Here is a 20,817-nt window from a genome sequence, read left to right as displayed (position 1 = left end):
TTTCATTTTTATTCGGTGTATTTATAGATGCTTTTCTGTAAATACGCGATCATTATAAAATAGCTGTTGCAAGCTCAGTGTTTATTACGTACCTCCGTGGTTCTCAGAGAACATATGCTGGACGGTGTTCACTCGCTAGTAATTGCCACAGCAGATTACACTGGTATGGAAGAAAATGAATGTAAATAAATGTAAACACTTGCTAGAGATGAATAAAAATATGGTCACAGCATATTAAAGCCGGTTAATGATTAGTCAAACAGGAAGACTGTGATGCCGCATGTCACACGTTATAAATCAACGCGCTTTGATTGAATTACGTTTTTTTTTCATGGTTCTTTTAGTTAATCTCACCAGGGTTCTGGTTGTCCATCGCCACTCAAGGTTACGGCAATATCTGCATATTCCCAGAGGCGTGTTAATAGGCGGTTTCTTTTGTCAGCTTTAATAGTATCAGGGCAGTTGGAGACGCACTGCGAGCGAGGTTTTATCTATCTTCTGGCAGGTGTAGCCTTTGGCGACATGGCATTGAAGTCTGAGATCCCCCACCGCCTCTCACGCAAACACGCTACGTGTCTGTCACCTCGCTCCGCTTCCCTGCCATCTGATGAAGAAAAGCAGCCAGAGACTGCTGAATTATTAGTGTTGTGGTAATATGATTACCAGCGTGATTAACAACAGGCCCACACACAATGTATGTGGACTTTTCTACCAAAAAAAGATTCAGTTCCTGAGGTAATGAACGGCACTTAGGTAGCATAGCGGTTTTTGTTTTAAGCTCAATGCTTGTTAGCTCCCAGTGTTGTAGTACTCGAGACTCGGACTCGTCTCGGACTCGGTCTCGAGACCATATTTTAATGGTCTTGGTCTCGTCATGGACTCGTGTCCATTTGGACTCGGAATTGACTCGTACTCGAACATTTTTTTTTTAGGACTCGGAATTATTCCCGAGTCCACTCGAGTTCAATTCAAAATATTTTTCATGATTATTAATGTATGTTAATAAAATATATAAAAATAAAATTACTTTTAACACCACCTACTATGTGGCCTTTTTACCCTAAACTGATCATATTTTTTAAACTCTAAGTAAATTCAGTAAAAAAAAAAAAAAAAGATTTCTCTAAGTAAATAAAAGTAAATTAGGTAATCAACCCTCACTGGTCTCGGTCTCGACTCGGACTCGACCGTCTCTGGTCTCGGACTCGACTTGGACTCGACTCTCTATGGACTCGGTCTTGACTCGGACTCGACTCTCTCTGGTCTCGGTGTCGACTCGGACTCGACTCTCTCTGGTCTCGGTGTCGACTCGGACTCGAGTGAGGTGGTCTCGACTACAACACTGTTAGCTCCCTCGCTAACGTTCTCATTTTGTGAAAACGTTATTTTTGAACGTTCAAAATAACAGAGTCTCATCCCAAAAAGTCATATAACTGACGTCTTGGGACGTTTTTTGACCATACGTCAATATCCGCCTTTTTAGGGCCCCCTTAAACGTCGGTAGATGGCGATCCCGGGCCGTCATACAACTGACGCTTTACCTTTAACGTCAGTTAGGTGACGGGTTAGGTTTAGGGTTAAGTTTAGGTCTGGGGTAGAGTTAGGATCCCATAACCTCATCTACCGACGTTTAAGGGGGCCCTAAAAAGGCGAATATTGACGTATGGTCAAAAGACGTCCCAAAACGTCAGTTATATGACGTCTTGGGATGAGACCGGGTTGTTCAAAACGTCCAGTTGTGAGAAAACAATACAGGCTTTTTGGAAAAACGTACCTGTGGCAACATTTTTGCAAAATAAGTACAATACGTAGTTTCCAACAGAAATGAACTCTAGCGCTTTTAATCGTACAATTGCACAATTCCTCATAACACTTTTTAACATAGTGTCTGATTTGCAAACGAATATATTTTGGACTTTTCATCGCTTAACTGCAGCTCCATATAATCGGTTTGACTGACGTATTAAGCTTGTTTCGTATTGTACTTATACGTAGGAATCCCGTAGAGTAAAAGAGCTCAAAGTCAAGCTAACATGCCGTGGTTCTGATTGCATTTTATGTCACGTTTGCTTTTGTTAACACTAGGTCTGTTATTGAGCTTTTAGCGCCTCTCACTGGATATTTCATTTTTAAACTGTCACGAAAAAGTGTTGCCTTCACACCATGTCGCAGTTACCATAATTCTGAGATTCCAACTTGTAAAATGCATTCATTGAACTTGTAAATGCAACTTGCATTTACAACTTGTAAACTCTGAAAGTTCTGAGAGCTTCGAGTTGACCAGACCAGCTCAGACTAGAACATTTTGAAATTACGGTTATCACGACATGGTGTGAACACAGCCATTACTTTAAGATGTTCCCTGTAATAACTTTATCAACCAAGCTAGCATCGAGCTACTACATTGAGCTAAAATACGTTTTCAAGGATGTGCGATAGGATGGATATGGAGAATCAGAGTTGTGAAGAGCAGTGTGGGATCATATTGTCTTTTTATTCCTCAGTACTTTGTCTATAAGGCAAATACTCTCATTGATCCCTTTTGCAAATCAAGTCTTCAAGGGCTTAGTCTCTCTTCTCCATACCTTTGATTATATGTGAGGTCGTGTGCCTGATGGAGTCATTTGAAGGATCTTTAAAGGATCTATAAGGGACAAAAGAGCTAAAGCAGGCCTTAAGGAAAATCTGCTTTCATTGCTCCTATATTGTGAAGTATATGTATACTTCTGCATCTCTGTGACTGATTTAAAGTGGGCATAATGTTAGATCTAATTGACCGTAACTGATGAAAATAACCATCAATTTTACCCCTCAGGTCAAATTTTGCGGTGCAAACATTTATAACAGCTTCAATTTGTCAATACTGGCAAATGACCATAGTATAAGTGGGATAATCCCTGGATGTATTAAACAATATATATATATATATATATATATATATATATATATATATCCAGTTTAGTTTAATAAATTATTGAATTGGCTCTTTTTTTCATTGCCATTAAAATTAATAAAATAAAATCTTACAGTGCTTTAAGGATAAAGGATATGACATATTTCAATATGCTTTCAAAGTATATTTTATATTATTAATATAACTTTTTTATATGTTTTAATTATAAATGTGATTATAATTACTTTGAAATGAACAAAACAAGAAAATAATTAACAAGACCTTTGTCTCAAAATATATTTGTTAATTGAAACAAATCTCATTTTCCATGCAAATATGAATACGAAAACATTTTAAAAACATTGCATATTTGTGAAATATAATAAATGATAACTGAAATAAAATACAATATTAAAAACTTGATGTTATTTCATGTCAGCTACTTATGTTCATTTAATTTAACCTAATGTACTAAAATAACTAAAACTGAAATAAATATGTATGAAAACTCTACAAATATACAGCACATAATTAATACACTAAAACTATATGCCATTCATTTTCATAAGATTTTGCATGGGTGAGGCTTTTTTATGTATTCAAAATAAAACAAAACCAAAAAAAAAAAAAAAAAAACTCTTGGGTGGCAAATGTTTATAGGCTTCATAAGGGGTCTCCGGTTTGAAATAATCTGCTATAATTTTTCATGGGGGTCATTTTGCAGTTTTAATGCTTCTGTCTGGGTTGGAGCTAGTTATGGTGTGGCATAAATATAGAAGCAGTATAAACTGACGCCTTCAGCAGGAAAAAAAATGAGGGGCACAAACGAGTTTACCAATTAGAGTGATGGAGAGAGAGCTGAGGAGATACTGACAGAAAGGTGCACTGAAGGAAAGAGGAACGAATTAGAGAAATAAGACTGGTTCTTTCAACTCTTCCAGTCTTGTGGATTTCTCTCTCTCTCTCTGTATAATGAAGCCCCCAGTTCATCTAATCCCATTAAAGGCCAGATTAATACTTCAGAGCTGATAGCTGAGAGAATGGTCGCACCACCAGCGGCCAAAACACAGTGTGGACACTCTCTGACTAAACTTAGAATAGAAAGAGCCGAGGAAGGAGAGATGGAGACAGAGAGAGAGGTAGAGTATACGTAAATGGGTCCCAGTGGTTGAATGGCTTTAGCCGTGGAGTGTCACAGTAGAATTAAATTCGAGAGAAAGACTTCAGAAGTTAAATTGTTCCTGTGACCCCACAATATTAGAAACAGCAGCCTGTTAGCGTTAGCATTTGTCATTAACATTAATGAGGGGTGTTTGAGAATTTAAAATAATGGTTTAATATTGTTAAAGCAGGAAATGGAATCATTTGTAAGCCCATTATATTATTAGACCTTTATTTAACCAGGAAACCTTGAGATTAAAACTGTTTTGTTTTTATTGCTGGAGTGGCCTGGCCAAGATAGGCAGCTAATTATGCTACACGCAAAAGTTAAAAAGTAAAATAACAGCAATAAATACTTGAAGACCATGCTGAAACAGTTTAAACCTGCCTATGGCGGTTAACTGGTCTCCTAGTCTGGATAGACTGGTCTGTTTGCTGGTTTTAAAGGGGTTTGGGGGAACCTGCCAGCTGCCGTCTTGGCCTGGCCAGTTAAACGATGTGAATGCTAGATTGATTAAGATGGGAAACCAGCAAAACCAGTTTATACCAGCTTATACCAGGGGTTTGTTTCAGCAAGGGTGTCCTAATAGTTTGTGTTCTAATAGTGAATTAAAAAAGTAGTAAAGTCATTGTATGGCCAGGAACATATTGCAGTGGTAACAATCCTCCACAGTCTAGGGGGCGACATAGTTAGCTAAAAAAGGACTGTGGCTGTGTCCTAAATTGCCTCCTAAACCCTCATTCACTATTCCCTACAATTGTCCACCAATATAGCTAACTTGAGTGAGTGAACGAAAACGAGAAAGCGAATTCGGACACTGAGTGTGTCGAATGGGCTGCCGCTTTTGCTTGCTATTTAACGATTGTTCGAAACTTTGCCGGTCTAGTGGTATTGAAAAGATTTATCTTGAACTCTGTCATGGCTAACACAGTCTCATCCCAAGACGTCAGTTATTGACCATCTTTCGACCATACGTCAACATCCGCCTTTTTAGGGTACCCTTAAACGTCGGTTATATGACAATCCCGGGCCGTCGTACAACTGACGCTTTACCTTTAACGTCGGTTAGGTGACGGGGTAGGTTTAGGTCTGGGGTAGGGATAGGATCCGATAACATCATCTAACCGACGTTTAAGGATACCCTAAAAAGGCGGATGTTGACGTATAGTCAAAATACGTCTAAAGACGTCAGTTATATGACGTCTTGGGATGAGACTGCGCTGTCATGGCAATTGGCAATTATGTATAAACATTAATCAAACTATTTAATAATCAATTAAAAATGAATGTATACCTGCATGATATTACACTGTAGCCACATTGGACCAGCAGTTTGGGAAACGAATGGATGATTCTGCTGTGGGCGCCATCTTCTGTTCACTCTCGCGCGACTCTCACAGTACATTATGGGTATTTGCTAGCCTTAATTACGGTGCATTGTGGGATTAAATGAGTGCACTAGATAACATCCACTATGGTTTCGGAGTCGGACATTATACAGCTTGCTATAAACGTCAACAGTTTACAATTTACAAGTTTACAATTTCAATAACTTTGACTAGCTTGCTTACGAGGGTTATCTTCAAACTGTTGCTGTCATAACTTGAAAAAGACAACTTACCAAAGAAGTAGAGAATGAATGCTAAAGCTATAGTGTCATTTGAATCAAATATGAGCATATCATTGTGTTATGAATTGCACATATTTCAAAGTGCAACAATTCATTCAATTGAGCTCGAAAAGTTTGCGTTTGTGCACTTTTTGTATCTTCTGAAAGTGTGCTATGCCTTTTCCTCTCCCTATTAGCATTTAACTTTATATTCTCAGATTAAAGCACGAGATGGATTGAATCCCTAGAGGTTTTTTGCCTTTTATGACCGTAATCCTTCACAAGCTGTCTGAGTGTGTCAATGAGAAATATCTGACCATCACCGCATGTGTGGTGGGTACCAGACGGTGCTCTGCCAGGTCTCGAATGGAAGCTCATTAAGGAGCTGGAATATGTCAAATGCAGCTCACCCTGACCGCCTTATTACTGCCTATATTCAATAAGTCACTGTCGCATAAGGCAGTCGGAAACTATCACAATGCAACCGCTGACCTTTTTAACCGGCATATTCTATTAGCGCATGTAAATGGCATAGACTTCAAACTGAAAATATGACGCAGACTGTCTAGCTTCTACTGTTTTGTTGTTGTCAGATGTTGTATTCCGCTGCTAACTATGCACAACTGTTGTGTTAACAACCTGTGAAGGGCATTTGAAGGTCGTTTTGTGAGGCTGATACGATGTTGTTGGATGTTTTAGTTTCTTACATTGTTAGTTAGATTGACAATCACTGCCAATCAAATATACTGATTTCTAGGGCTGGGTAATAAATATCGATTTCTCGATGTTAATCAATTCTCATTTTTACGAACCGATATCGATTCTTAAATCTCAAGAATCGATTAGTCATCCTGTTTCGTTTGAATGAATGGGACATTGTATCACGGCTGCGCGCATCCAAAAAAATCGCAATAATCTTTGTCCTTTGTTACTATTGATATGAAACAAAGTCTCAATTTTCAAATTACGTCCATTTTCTTTAGAAATTCAAAAACATAAATAACGTTTTGGCGCTGTGGCGTGAGACGCAGCTCAAGAGAAACAGCAGTGCTATCTCTCTTCCGGGTTAATAATACCAGTTACAGCGCGAAATAAACATGAATGAACATCTGAATGTGTGTTAAAAGATAGAGTACAACTTATCGAAATCCGTATCATGTCACATTGATTCGCTCAATCAGCGTTTCAACCGTGGAAAGACGTCAGTTAAACAGCTTGTAATCAATGTATCGTCATATTTACCTCAGAAAACTCACAAACTCGTTAGTCAGCTAGAAAAAAAATAACTCCAGAGGACCATTTTGCTATATGCATTATAATCTTAATGTTCTTCAATATTTAATGCATATTTGAATAAATCTGGCAAGTTTTTATGACAGCCACCATTTAAATGTTTATATTTCATATAATCTTCTTATTATAAAAATAAATAAAAGTGTAATTTAAGTGTTTGTATAGCTACAAAACAGTTCATTATTACCTTCATATTAGGCTAATGAAGCCTAGTAGGCTACAACTAGACTCCCATAGTTTACAGCATTTAAGAGATTCGATTCCCTTGAGAAAAATTGCCATTTATTGTAACTGATATCCAAAATAATCGATATTGAATCGAATCGAAACGTAATTGAAATCGAATCGAATTGTGAAATTTCTCTCAATACCCAGCCCTACTGATTTCCAATTTGGTTTTTTGCATGTGACGCAAATAGAAATGAAATGGCTAAACATAATGTATTGATACTGTAGTTTCAATAAGCTTAGCATGGGAGATATATAACTAGCTTCTTGTTTTGTCGCAAGTTGTAACACTTGGAGCGGTTTGGTTATGTAATGGTATATTTGAGGGTTGGTACTGTAGATTTTTCCACTGACCTGTTGTAACACTTGGAGCGGTTTGGTTATGTTTTGGTATATTTGAGTGTTGGTAGATTATTGCACTGACCTGTTGTAACACTTGGAGCGGTTTGGTTATGTAATGGTATATTTGAGGTTTGGTAGATTTTTGCACTGACCTGTTGTAACACTTGGAGCGGTTTGGTTATGTTTACAAGGAGTCCCGCACAAAGAAAAGTCTTCACAAACCGCATGTAAGCGTATAAGCTGTTAATCCAGCAATTGTGAATGATCCGATGCTGAAAAAGTTGTGCGTCTCAGTTTCGTGTATGTGTGTGAGCGTGTTTGAATTTCTTCTCCAACTCTAATTGCTGTTTGCAAATCGCAGTGCTTTGGGAACTTTTAAGAAATGGCTTACTGACTTTTTGCATGGGCTTATTACATGCTGTGTCACTTGCTTTCTGTTGGATGCATGTCTTTTATGTGCTTTGAAAACAAAACCACAAGCAGTATGTCAGCTGTAACTATGTACAGTAGCCTTGCAGGGGATTTATGTTCCAGCATGACTATAAAAACCACATCACTGATTAAAATGACGCTATGGACATTTGAGAGCAGTAGTGCTTGGTTTGCCTTTCACCTGCAGCATTAGGACTTCTCATCTGTGCTTTAAATCATTTAGCAAAAAGGAAATAAATGTATTTCAATGGAATGGTTTAAGAGAATAACGAAGTATGCTATAAAACATTTATTCAATGTAAGCCAGCAAGGTCAAGAGCTTCAAATGCTCGCAACATTCTGCTTATGTTGAATCATAATTTTTGAGGGTCAATCAGATTTTAAAGAGCTTTCTATTCTATTGTAATTGGTGCTGATTGTTACTTTTAACGCAAGTTTTACTTCCAGATGGATTAAAGTGGTACAGTGAATAACCTAAAAGATCAAGGACACCTATGTACTAAACTTTACGCTATGTCAGAGATAGAGGGGGGAACAAGATTTTGCTAGTCTAAAGCAACCTAAAGTTGAGGAAAAGCTTAACATTTACTGTAACATCATTGAGACTTGAATGGCGGGTCCATTTCCAATTCATTCTCACTCCCAAGGAATCAAATCATGGTTATGTGCCTTTAGCGTCATTATTAATATGTTAAAGGTAACCCAAGTGGTTGCTATATTGACAAATCTGGAACTCCATTGCTTTCAATTAGAAACCGTTGATATTAATACACATACGTGAAAGGCATGGAACATTTATTGTCATGAAATTATATATTTTATAATTATATATGAATTTTATTTTCAATTTAAACACAATTATGATTTCTATTTTTATAAATTCATGCAAAGAAATTAAATGAAAGCAATTGATTAAATGATGCCAATGGGTACCTTTAGAGTATGCTTCAGTTTTTGTCACCTTGGGAGATAGAATTGGTTGTAAGATATTTAAATGTAGCCAATCTAATTGAGTGTGTCATGTGGTGAAACCAATAAACAAGAACAGAAACTAGTCTTAAAATCATGCTAAATGGAAACCCCTGCTCTAGTTCTCCAAAGATTCAAGACTCGAAATGGTTTGGGTGTTTGTTCTTGTGTCCTTTCCATAAAATGCATGCTTTTAGTGAACATTCAGTTCTTGCTTTTCTATCTGAAGCCATCCTAATGCGATGGTTTTGTAGGAGTGGGTGGGTTGGGGGTTATGGGGCGGGGGCTCCTTCCTGTCTTCCCTTTTGTTTCTCCTCCCCTTTATTCCTTTCCTCATCAAAAATGAGCACCTGCACAAATGCACTTCCTTCCCACCTGAGCACTGACACACTCTCCCCTTCCATCTGTGTTTTCCTACCCAGAATTCCCTATCTTCCCGACTCACGATGGCCGTGAGATCCCATTGGAGCAGCACAGTTCCGGCATTGCCATTGGCGGCGCGGTTGGTGGGGTGGCCCTGCTGGCGGCCGCCATCGCGCTGCTCGTCTTCTTCCTGCGGCGTCGCCAGCGCACCTTTAAGGGTGACTACAGCACCAAAAAACACGTGTTCGGGAATGGATACAGCAAAGCCGGTGGCGTGCCTGCCCATCCCCCGATGCCCAAGAACCTGCAGTACCCCGACGACTCGGACGATGAAAAGAAGCCGGCTCAAATCAGCGGGCCCGGCGGTTTCGAGGGCGGCGATCGGGATTTCGACGGCAACTCTGAGGATTTGAAGAGACCCTATTTCACCGTAGACGAAGGCGAAAGTCGTGATTACGACGAACGGACCCTCGCCTTCCAGTACGACCCCGAGCCCGAGATCGCCGACGACATGGTGTCCCAAACCGACGGCTCTGTTATTTCAAAGAAAGAGTGGTACGTGTAGAGCGGCATGCGACGGAAAAAAAAAAAGGTCAACGACCTTTTGCCCTCTCCTGCATCCGACCACACCCACCCACCTCCATCACTAGAACCCTCCCTCAATGTGTTTATCCTTATCTGCACATCCCACCCCTGACCCAGTAACCTCCGCCCCCATCAGAGTCCATCGGAAACAGCTGTAGAAAAATAGCAACACGCCATCATCCATTGCACATCCACATGCTTTTAGATGAACCTGCTACGACAACAAGAAGTTTTCTCACTGACCGATACCAGTCGACATCCAGTATGGCTGGACAGGCAGGTCGCTTGAAAATATTACAGTGTATTATCCTTTTTTTGTCTCATTTTGTTGTTATTATAAATGTATTAAATGTATAAAAAGAGACTGTAACTGTTTTGGAAAGGGGTATATTGCTGATCATGTTGTGAAAGTCTTACACTGGATGTACGATTATTTTTTTATCTGTTTGTCTTTTTTCAAATCTCATTATCATATTACCATTGCTTTTACACGAATAGTTTTGTTCATTTTTATATATCGTCTTGCTTTTTATATGGAATGTTGGTTACCTAAAAATGTGGAACTAAACAGTAGAAGAATTATTCTTGCCCAAACTTGTCAATACAAGGTCAAAGCTCACATCAACGCCATTGTGTTCAATGGAAACATCAGATCTTAAAGGACCCTTAATGTAGGTCCAGAACTAACGAACGAGGTCTGAAAAGGTCCGTACAATCCAATGGGGGGGAAAAAAAGCATGTGGGTTCTGACTGCTCTCCAAAAACAGTATTTATTTTAAGACCTGGCTATGCTGAGAGCTGAGGAACACATCTGCAGCGTTAGTCATATGCTCATGCAGAACGGGGCCTAGACAGATACTGTATACTACACCCACCCAATCTCCATGCCAGTCTTAGTCAGTCTCCATCCATAGATCCACCTCGGATGTGCCATCCCATAGTGACGCTTTCCAAAATCCATTTCCTCTGAAACTCTTAAGACGCAAAAGGATAATCCTGTAGAATGTGGTGTTGTTATAAAGACAGGGTGTTTGTTACAGTATATAGAGTTGGTGATGTGGAGTGGTCAAAATGTCCAATTCAAGAATTCAAGATCTTGTAAATATGAACAGGTTCAACGGTAATGTTTAGCTCCACAGGGGATTTTTGTGTCAACCACCATTTAGAACCTCTTGATGGAAGAACTTTTTTTTTTTTTTTTCGAGAGCAGGTAACGGTAAAGGCATGGGTCATGGGAATGACATTGCGGAAATGTCTCAAGCCAAAGTGAAATCAAAAAATGTATGTACCACTGGATCTTTGAAAGCCTCTATAAGGAGCAGACCTGTTGGCTACAAATTAGTATGGATTTAAATGAATAACATGGCTGTTCATCAGGATACTGACCTTGTTTTGGCTGCAAAATGTACAAGCATTTTTAATGCATGTGTGTTTTTTTGTCTCTCTTTGTTTGGTCCAGCCTTTTGTCTCACTTTTTTAAATCAGGGTTTGGTGTTCAGTGGTAGTTTTCCACTAAAGGATTGTATTTCCTAGAGAACTGCATCCATATCACCCAACAGATAAAAACCAGTTAGTGGAATTTATCATGGCTTCCCCATGAAATATTTAATTCTCTTGCCTGCCTTAAACGGGACGCTGTACAAGATGAGAGATTAGGATGCTGAACCGTTGTAATCACATAGACAATCCAGGAGGACCTGTAAATGGTGGAAACTCCAGATGAACGCCACTTACTTAAGAATTATTGTCCATGAGCAGGTCGGCACAGAATCTGATGGGCTTTTTGTTTTTCTGCATTAAAGCTCAGAGCACCACACTCCGTTTGGTGGATGAAGCCATTATCAAAAGAATGGACTAGTTATGGTCCAAACCGTGAGGAAAGCCGAAAAATGCTTACATCATAGATAAAGACCCGTGCACATCTTAATTTGACCTAAAACGGACCACATGATGAATAACTGTACAAACCTTGTGTTTTAGCTTAGTAAGTTCAATGTGCAGCGTTATACAAATTGCAGTGCCTATGACGTGTGAGATGTAAGGTTTTGTCTTTATTTAGATCTGAATCCTGTACATATTGTTTTATTTTTTAGAGTTATTGTGTCTCGTCTCCCCTCACTGTACATTTTTTACGACATTGACACGATAAAGATATGAATCTACACAAGTCGGCCAGCGTGGTGGAAAGCGCAACGCCTGGACTTCGAGTATTATTATAGAAGATGTATTTTTACCAGGTTTTTTAAACCCTCATGAATAGAAATATTCTCTCTGCTTCATGTGACATGACAAAATACAAAAAGCAGCACATCGCTGGTGCGTCAGCACTTTGTTAACCAGCTCACAACTGGAAACCTGCTGCGTAATCATGGCCGTCGTTAAAGAGACTGGCATCACTTTAGCTAAAGCACAAGATTTAGTTATGTTCATATCACTTTCATTTGTCTTTCATTCTTTCATTGATAACATGCTCCCAGGGTTTTGTCTTTTTTATTTCTAAAGCGAAGCACAATTTACCCATCCACCAAATGGCTATTTAGGCTTTAAATCTAAAATAAGACATTTCAATTGACTACAATTCATTTTCATTTTACCTGCATTTTGCTTTATTGTTTACTTTTCTTTTATCTGGAGTATCAGTTGATGTTGAGGCTTCTGGCAACATTAAATTGCGTGGGCGCACAAAGAAAAACACACTTTTTTAAAAAAAATACTGCTTTTTTATGTTCCTCGTTTTCTTTAGATATACGGATTTTAGATTTTTCATTCCAGATTCTCATGTCTTTCTAACTGCCCACTTCAAAGCCTGACATTCCACTGTAAATAATGTACCTTGGGAACTATAGCTGGGTTTACTGTGTGTAGGGGGAACAGAAATGGCGGAGTTTCAAGTCTGGACGTTGAGCGGAAACTGAACTAGAAAACAAATTAAACCGCTCTGGCGGCTGGAGATGTATAGCTTATTGCCATAAATCTACTTTGACATTGACTTGGGTAGATAGGTTTTGATATGTTAATGGGGTGTGTATAGAGATGTGGGGCTGATGCATTACAATGAATTTGTACATAACTGCAACAAACAAACATACAAACAAACAAAAAAAAAAGCATAAAGAAAGATCTTGTCTTCATGCAGCCGTGTGAATGTATGTCTGCTGAGGTCGGTAATGATATGAAAAAAATATATATATTGTTCACATGTGTTGACCCAGTGAAGTAAACTGTATTTGCTTTAAAACATTAAATGATTTCAATGTTCAAAGATGCTTTTATTTGTTATCTTCTCTTTTCACTTCACAATTACAGTATGCAACTGTGTTTTATTGTCACATTATATAGATATAGTCATTATATTGAATCTAGAAATGTCATTTTAATTCATTTAAATCATTTTTTTAATATATTGTCATATTTAATAATGTTACAACAAAGGCCTACAGAGCATGCTCAAAATATTGTTGTAATTGTAAACACTTTAATTGTGTCATTTTAACTTACTTAATTGTTTTTTTTAATGTTTTACTTCATGTGTTGTATTTTTACAATAATATTATTTTGTTTATACCTACATACAGTATATATATATATGTATATATATATATATATATGTGTGTGTGTGTGTGTGTGTGTGTGGACTTTATATAAACATTTTTTCTCTGTTAACTTAATTCATAATCTAACATGAACTCATCAGTATTTTTAGACAAGTCAAAACAAAGCGAGGTTTATTGTCATTCCAGTCGATATACGTCTGCAATGTAACTCACAGTATGTGAGCACTGTAAACATTACGCATATAGAGAATAAACAAAGAGTGAATACTGAAACAATAGGGATTATGGATCAGGGCTAGTTTAATTGGCTTAATTACAAAGTGGCATGTGAAAAATAACAATATATGTAGGCTACTAAAACTGCAACAATAATAACTGTACATGAGATAATCTACTCATGTAAAATATTGATTATAAAGCCCTGAGATGCTGCGTGTTAAAGGTACACTATGTAACTTTTTCTTGTTCAGAATGAACAAAATGTACATAATGAATCAACATCATCAATCCTTTCCCTGATTTACAATGGTAAGCCTATTAGTGTTTATATTTTAAACCTAGCTGGATGTTTTACGTGGAACATTGCGTCCATACGTCACTCACCTGTGCGTGTCTCGTCGTAGTAAATAGAGAAACGTTGCTCTTGCTACTTCCACACGTACTGTACATGGTGTTGGAGTGGCATGGGTTAGTTATCACAACGTGTAAAAATGATTAATATGAAGCAGCTAAATCTCCAACCTCCAGGGAATCACCCGTTTTAAACGAAAATATTAAATATTCAGGATTTTGCATATATTTTTGGTAGATAGATCTATGATAAAGCCAGGTGCAAAATTATTATCATTTTTTTTTTCATTTTGTTTACACAGAAGATGAAAAAAAAAGTTCAGAGGGATTTCAGGATTTATGCGTTCATTAAAATATACTGTCCATACCCTTAAAAAATTGATTTTCGCCATAATTTTTTTTTTAAATAAAATGACACATAAATCACGCCAGGAATGATTTATTAACAAATCCCTCTGAAAACATCTTCAGAATACTGCTAAGCGTAAGTTTGGTCTAAGTGCTACAAAGGCTGAGATGTTTGTACTGGAGAATGACAAAAATCAAATTTTGAGAAAAAAGTAGGGAATTTAATACATTTCTATTGGAAACAAAAATGCTCAAAAACAGAATAAATGCTCAGGCCCTTAGTAATAATAATAATATTTAATATTTCAAGCTCATGATTTCACTGATTATTTAATAACGCGGCAGGCATAACAGGCCTACAGCTGCAGTAACTCAATGAATTAACATTGGCAGAGTACACCACGTGATGCGTCTGAGCGAATCACCCACCATTCAACACGAAAGAATTCATATAGCCATTTCAATAACTCTGAAGCTGTTCAGTTAAGCTAAAAAATTCATAGTGTCCCTTTAAGCACAACCAAAACAATGTTCTGCCGCAAAATGCATTTTTGTTTTTTAATCGCTAGAGGGACAAAAGTTACATAGTGTACCTTTAAAAATACAAACATTCTAAATAAACAGTGAATAATAAGCAGAATAAAGAATTATTTGTTTATTGCAAATACGATTGTGATTAAAAATCCCTGCTGAAATGATTCAGTTATTTGTTTTTTTTTTTTTTTTTAGATTTTCTTGTCTACCTTATGAATACTGATGAGTGTGCATTAGATCACAGAGAGTTAAATTAGTCTCGCATTATCTTTCATAAATGGCATCTTGCATTTGACACAGCTTTTAAAAGCTTTTGTCTGTAAAATGTATAATATAAATACAAAAAAAAAATGATCTGGGTTCAATAGAAATGCAGCTGTAAGCTCCAAAACCCAATAGTAGCAAACAGTTGGACGAGGACTCCCTACCGCGCAAAACGATAGTTCTATTGAGCAAAGCAAATTATTCACTTTTTTTCACTTAGAAATCACAGAAAAAAAAGGAAAAAAAAGAAACATATTCACTGTGAATAAGTGATACAACATGCATGGTCTATTTTCACAGCGAGGGCGATTACTTTTCCATCATCTAGTGCTTTTAAATTCAGCCCTTGATCAGTTGAGCCACCCCTGAAAGAGCATTCGCAGATGGGAACGGGAGAGTGCAGACTTGCTTGCCAGGGTTCCTGGAGAGCAGCTGTCCCTGTCCGTCTCCTCAAAGCTCTCTTTGTAGCCCCACGGGCCTTTGAAAGCATATTCACTCGTGATAAGCCTAAATGATACGGAATCAGCCTCATTCCCTCCAGAGCGAGCGTCCATGTTGTCACTCAGCAGTGCAGGGAAAGAGAATTTGGCTACATGAAAACTCTCCCATGAACGGCACAGCCAGGGTCATAGTAAGACTGGGAATTTGGAACAGGTCATCCAGAAAAAATTTACCCACCCTCATGTCATTTCAAAGTTGTTGTTTTTTTTTTTTTTTTCAGACCAAAATGTAAGCTGTTATTCTCTGCACATCATAGTTAGCATACTAAATATAATAATGTAATAATAAAAAAAATAAAAATAAATCCTGTAAAAAAAAAAAGGTAAATTACTGCCAGTTGTGGTTGCCACACTGTAAAAAAAATAAACCGTAAATTTTACGGTAAAAAAACGGCAGCTGTGGTTGCCAGAACTTTACCTTTAAAAATACGGTAGGAACGTTAATGGTTTTACAGATTTAACTTAAAATTTACAGTAAAACAGTTACAGTAAAAATCTGATAAAATGTGGATTTACCAACTTATTGATGTATTGATATCTGTTTTAGACCATTTTAATACACTGACAACCAAGAATCATCACAGCAGTGATGAGAGTTACATGAGCAATCACAGCTCAACACAAGTGAATACTTGTATAAAGCAATACTTAATTAAAGAAGCTGCACAATGTCATTCACACAAACATTAAGCACCATCTAACACACATGAAATTAAAAAAATGCAATAAACATTAATTTAACAACATTAAATGTAACATATAACCCTAATGTACATAACTGATTAGAAAAAATAAAAAATAAAACTATGAGGAACCATAGTTAACCAGGAACCAGTTATTTCAACAAAAATACATAAAATGTGAAGTGTCACACAGGGAATTGTGGGAATGTTGACATTTACTTTTTTACTGTAAATTAAAGTTAAATTAATTTAAATTTAAATTTACTGTAAATTAAAGTTAAAATTTACTTTTTTCACTGTAAATTATACAATGATTTGTTCTTTTTCACTTTCAAAAACTGTAAATTTAACGGTATTTTACTGTAAAATTATATCACAGTTATTTACCGTGTATAGTACGGAAACTTTCTGTTTACCAATTAACAGTTTTGCACTGTAGCATTTTTACAGTATTTTACCGTTAAAATCACGGTTATTTTTTACAGTGTATACGGTGTGTTACTGTTTTTGTGTTAGAGCATATAGCTGTTAAATTAAAGTTTTATACTGTAGCTGACAATACGGTTTTTAGCTGTTAATTTTAAAAACAGTAACACACCGTATTTTTACGGTATGATGCTGGCAACCACAGCTGCCAGTAGTTTACCATTTTTTTTTTTACTGGATTATTTTTTGCAGTGTAAATTAGAGCTTGAATTTTCATGATTATCCAAATAGCATGCATGTGTTTTACTTTTATGATTTCAGTTTAACCGGGTTTACAATATGTACACAGTGAACACATACTCTGTGCTCTCTACTGTTTGTTTAGCTGACAGTTTATGATAAAACCGTTTTCAGGTGCGTACTGTATGTATTAATGATAAACGAATACAACAGAGCAAACAATAAAGTTATACGTTTATAAAAGTTATAATTTAGTCAATATAGTAATACAATAATTTATTTATGTATTCGGAGTCACTTGATTCCAATGCCACTTTGGAGATCCATGAAATTTGTAAAGCTTTTTATTTGTTTATGTACACACATATCCACCTCACTGTCTTCATACAAAGTTAAGGATCATACACAGTTATTTTTAGAACAATTTTTCATTTTTTTATTTTTTCGAATCCACTGTGAGACACCAATGTGTCCCTGAGCAAGACACCCCTATAACCCCTAGTTGCTCCAGAGGTGTGCGACCTCTTACATATATAGCAATTGTAAGTCGCTTTGGATAAAAGCGTCAGCCAAATGAATAAATGTAAATGTAAGTTATCAAACAAATCATCAACTAAAAAGATATTATAAGAAAAAGTTATTGTAAAAATAATCTAACAAATTATCAGGCAAATGTTCAAAACAAATAATCAAAGTTATTTTAGGACAAAAAATTATTGAACAAAATGATGAAACAAACTTATTTTAAGTCAAAATTATCAAACGATCAGATAAAATGACTAGTTATTGCCAGGAAAAGAACAATAAAAGATCTAATAATGAGACAAAGTTGCTGTAAGACAAAATGATCAAACATTATAAGAAAAACAAAATACTAGAAAAAATAAATAATCTTGCTGATTCTCGTTAGAGGTGAATCACAGTTTCTCTATGTTTCAAGGCATGTGATTGGCTGTTCAGGTTTCCGTGTTGGATTTTTATGTTTTATGGGGAATTTCCATAGAGATAATAATTATTATACTGTACAAATTGTATATTCTATCCCCTAACCCTAAATCTACCCATCACAGAAAACATGCAGCATTATTTAAATAAAAAAAAAAAAACAATCTTAGTATGATTTATAAACTGTTTTACGCATAAAGGGACCAAAAAAATGTCCCAACAAGGACAAGGATATCGGATATTGCCATCTTTTTGGGGACATTTTGTTGCCATAACGTATACCTGAACCACACATGCAAATACGTAGATATGTAGATATGTTTAAAAATATGCAGTTGTAAAAATAAATAACAGATAAATAAGAGTTGCAAATAAAATGAAAACAGCAAAATCTAAAACAGTGCATTTAATATTTCCGGCATTGAGGTTGACGCATCACAGAACATTTGTTGAAAAAGTAAAGGGAAAGAAAAAATACCTAATTATGAAATATCACACAAATTTGTAATTTGTAATCATTGTGTCAGACTATCATCAACTTGAAGACAAGAAGAGTCTCATTAATCTGCCTTGTTCTTAGAGGTTTGCGCTTACACACTTTTCTTTTCTTTTTTTCTTTTTTTTTTTTTTTTTTTTTTTGCAGCAAAACCAAGAAGTGTTTCATTACAAAAAAAGTCAAATGGCGTTGTAAAGCTGTAAATGTCTGATAGCTTTCTGCGTGATTTTCTTCTTCCTGTGAAGCGAATGTAGTCAGCTTCCCATGTACATGCTGTCATACCTAACTTTTACATTATAAACATGCAGCTAAAGAGAATCATATTTGATCCACATGCAGTCCACTCCAGCCTCCATGCAGAAATATTAATTCCCTGAATGCAGTGTTTCTTCATGTAGAGACAAATTGAGATATTTCCACACTGTACCAGATAGGAAAAAAAAAATTGTTATGTAACTTATACTTATTACTCGGGCATGTAGTTTCATATATCTAAAAACCACAATGCCAATGCTGAGGCAACACCCTAAACAAAACTCCACTATCAGTATTTAGTTCGTTTCTAAACAAATATAACTTTATCCTAAAACAGATAAATGAAACCAGAAAGGCAGCATACATTATAAAGGTATGCAATTGATAATTCCTATTACCTTAATACTTTGTTGCTGAATAACCGATGCCGCTGCAAAAACATACAGTATATACCGAAATGACTGTTATTTTTATCTTTCCGTTGATTAACACAGTATGACGTTTAACGATTATGGGTGAATCACTAAAGTGTGATCTCTAACTGTGATCGACTGGCATGCTTTGTATTATCAAACAAGTGGAAGAAAGAAACTGGAGAAGAGACTAGAAATGGATGAATCTCATGAAACCTGCCAAGGACACTATTTCTCTGCAAAGTCAGGAGGAAAAAATAAGAAACAATATTCAGCCTAAACATTTGTATTGTGCTACTTAATTTTGCCAAATCGTTACTGTAATGCAAACAAGTAAACAGATAAATAGACAACGCGTTCTCATCCCAAAGCGCCATATAGGACGCTTTTGCAAAAGCGTAAATATCCAACGCACATGGCACCCTTTAACGTCTAATGAGACGCTTCGGTTAATGGTTAAGTTTAGGTATGGTGTAGGGTAAGGGTTAGACCACTAGGGGGCGCCATCTGCCCAAATATATCTGCGTCTCATTTCACGTTAAAGGGTGCCATGTGCGTTGGATATTTACGCTTTTGCAAAAAGCGTCCTATATGGCGCTTTGGGATGAGAACGGGCTCAAATAGAATATAATCATAAAATCTGAAGAACAATTAAAGTGTGCAAAAGATTATTTTATTTGTTGTAATGCTTTTGATTGATGAAAATTAAATGTGTTTCAGTACAAAAAAATAAAAAAAATAACACAATTATTTACAATGAAGACTCTGTTCTCCAACCATAAGAGAAAAGGCATTCCTTTGTCTTCATACAAGTTAATGTCAAACACAATCTTCACAGTCTCAAAAACATGAAAGGTTTCTTTGTAGCACCACTGTCTACAAAATATTCCAACAAAAGTCTTTTTTCCCCTTATATATTCTGTACAGCTGTAGCACGTTTTATTACTCTCTCAGATTTAAAAATATATCTATAAGGAAAAATGTGTTTAATCCTTCATGAACTGAGAAAGATAATAGAGCTGAAAGCGAGCCAGCGTGCAAAACCAGGACATTCTAAATAAAACGAGAATTTTCCATTTAAATGTCAATCAGAAAAGCACATGCTGTACTTTGTATTGTAAAAGATGTACAGTGTAGAATCTAAGGAAATCATTTCAAGAGTTCTATCGTGGCGATTGTAACTTTAAAAGTGTAGCCTAATTTATGATCAGGGGAGGGACCAACTCTCTGTTTTTTTCCCCACATAGCTGCAACCTAGACTTAAAATACTTCGTCATGGTCATATAAATAATATCAATACATGATTATAAACTATACAGGGTGTTCTTTTTTGTGTGTACACTCTTATTAATATCAAAACCTTGTGTTTTTGTAAAATAAATAAATTAAACGAGGTGCGCTTCAGCTCACTCTGTCTCCGCAAAAATCTTTCTGAAACGCGTCCGAAAAAAGAGCTGCAGTTCATTATACTTTTCACAGAGACACGAAAGATCTCTCTTAATGAAGCTGAAATTCTATTCTTTTAAATGAAGTCATTTATATAAAAATGCAACTATTCTCAGTTGATGTAGTCTGTATGAAAAGAGAGAGATGTCAGTATTTTCCCTTTCACCTCATTACAGCGAATGACGGGCTAATGTGACCCCGCCCACTGAGAGCGCGTGCTATTCAAACACTAATGTTGAAGCAAGCCACCAACGCCCCACATCGATC

General features: G+C 36.5%; 1 protein-coding gene across 2 annotated transcripts in view; it reads left to right on the top strand.

Moving 5' to 3' along the window:
- Nucleotides 1-13,138, top strand: part of nectin1b (nectin cell adhesion molecule 1b) — a 152,012-nt gene extending 138,874 nt beyond the window's left edge. For both annotated transcript variants that reach the window (XM_089135346.1, XM_039647359.2), the window contains exon 6: nt 9,351-13,138. In XM_089135346.1, the coding sequence (XP_088991472.1) occupies nt 9,351-9,856 (506 nt within the window). In that variant the 3' untranslated portion in view covers nt 9,857-13,138. The remainder of the gene's footprint in view (nt 1-9,350) is intronic.
- The last annotated feature ends 7,679 nt before the right edge of the window (nt 13,139-20,817 follow it).

This window comes from Pimephales promelas, chromosome 10 (assembly GCF_988280905.1).
Source record: "Pimephales promelas chromosome 10, fPimPro1.hap1.1, whole genome shotgun sequence".
In the NCBI taxonomy this organism is placed as follows: Eukaryota; Metazoa; Chordata; class Actinopteri; order Cypriniformes; family Leuciscidae; genus Pimephales; species Pimephales promelas.
Note: the sequence above shows the minus strand (reverse complement) of the source record. Positions and strands in the feature narration are given on the sequence as shown.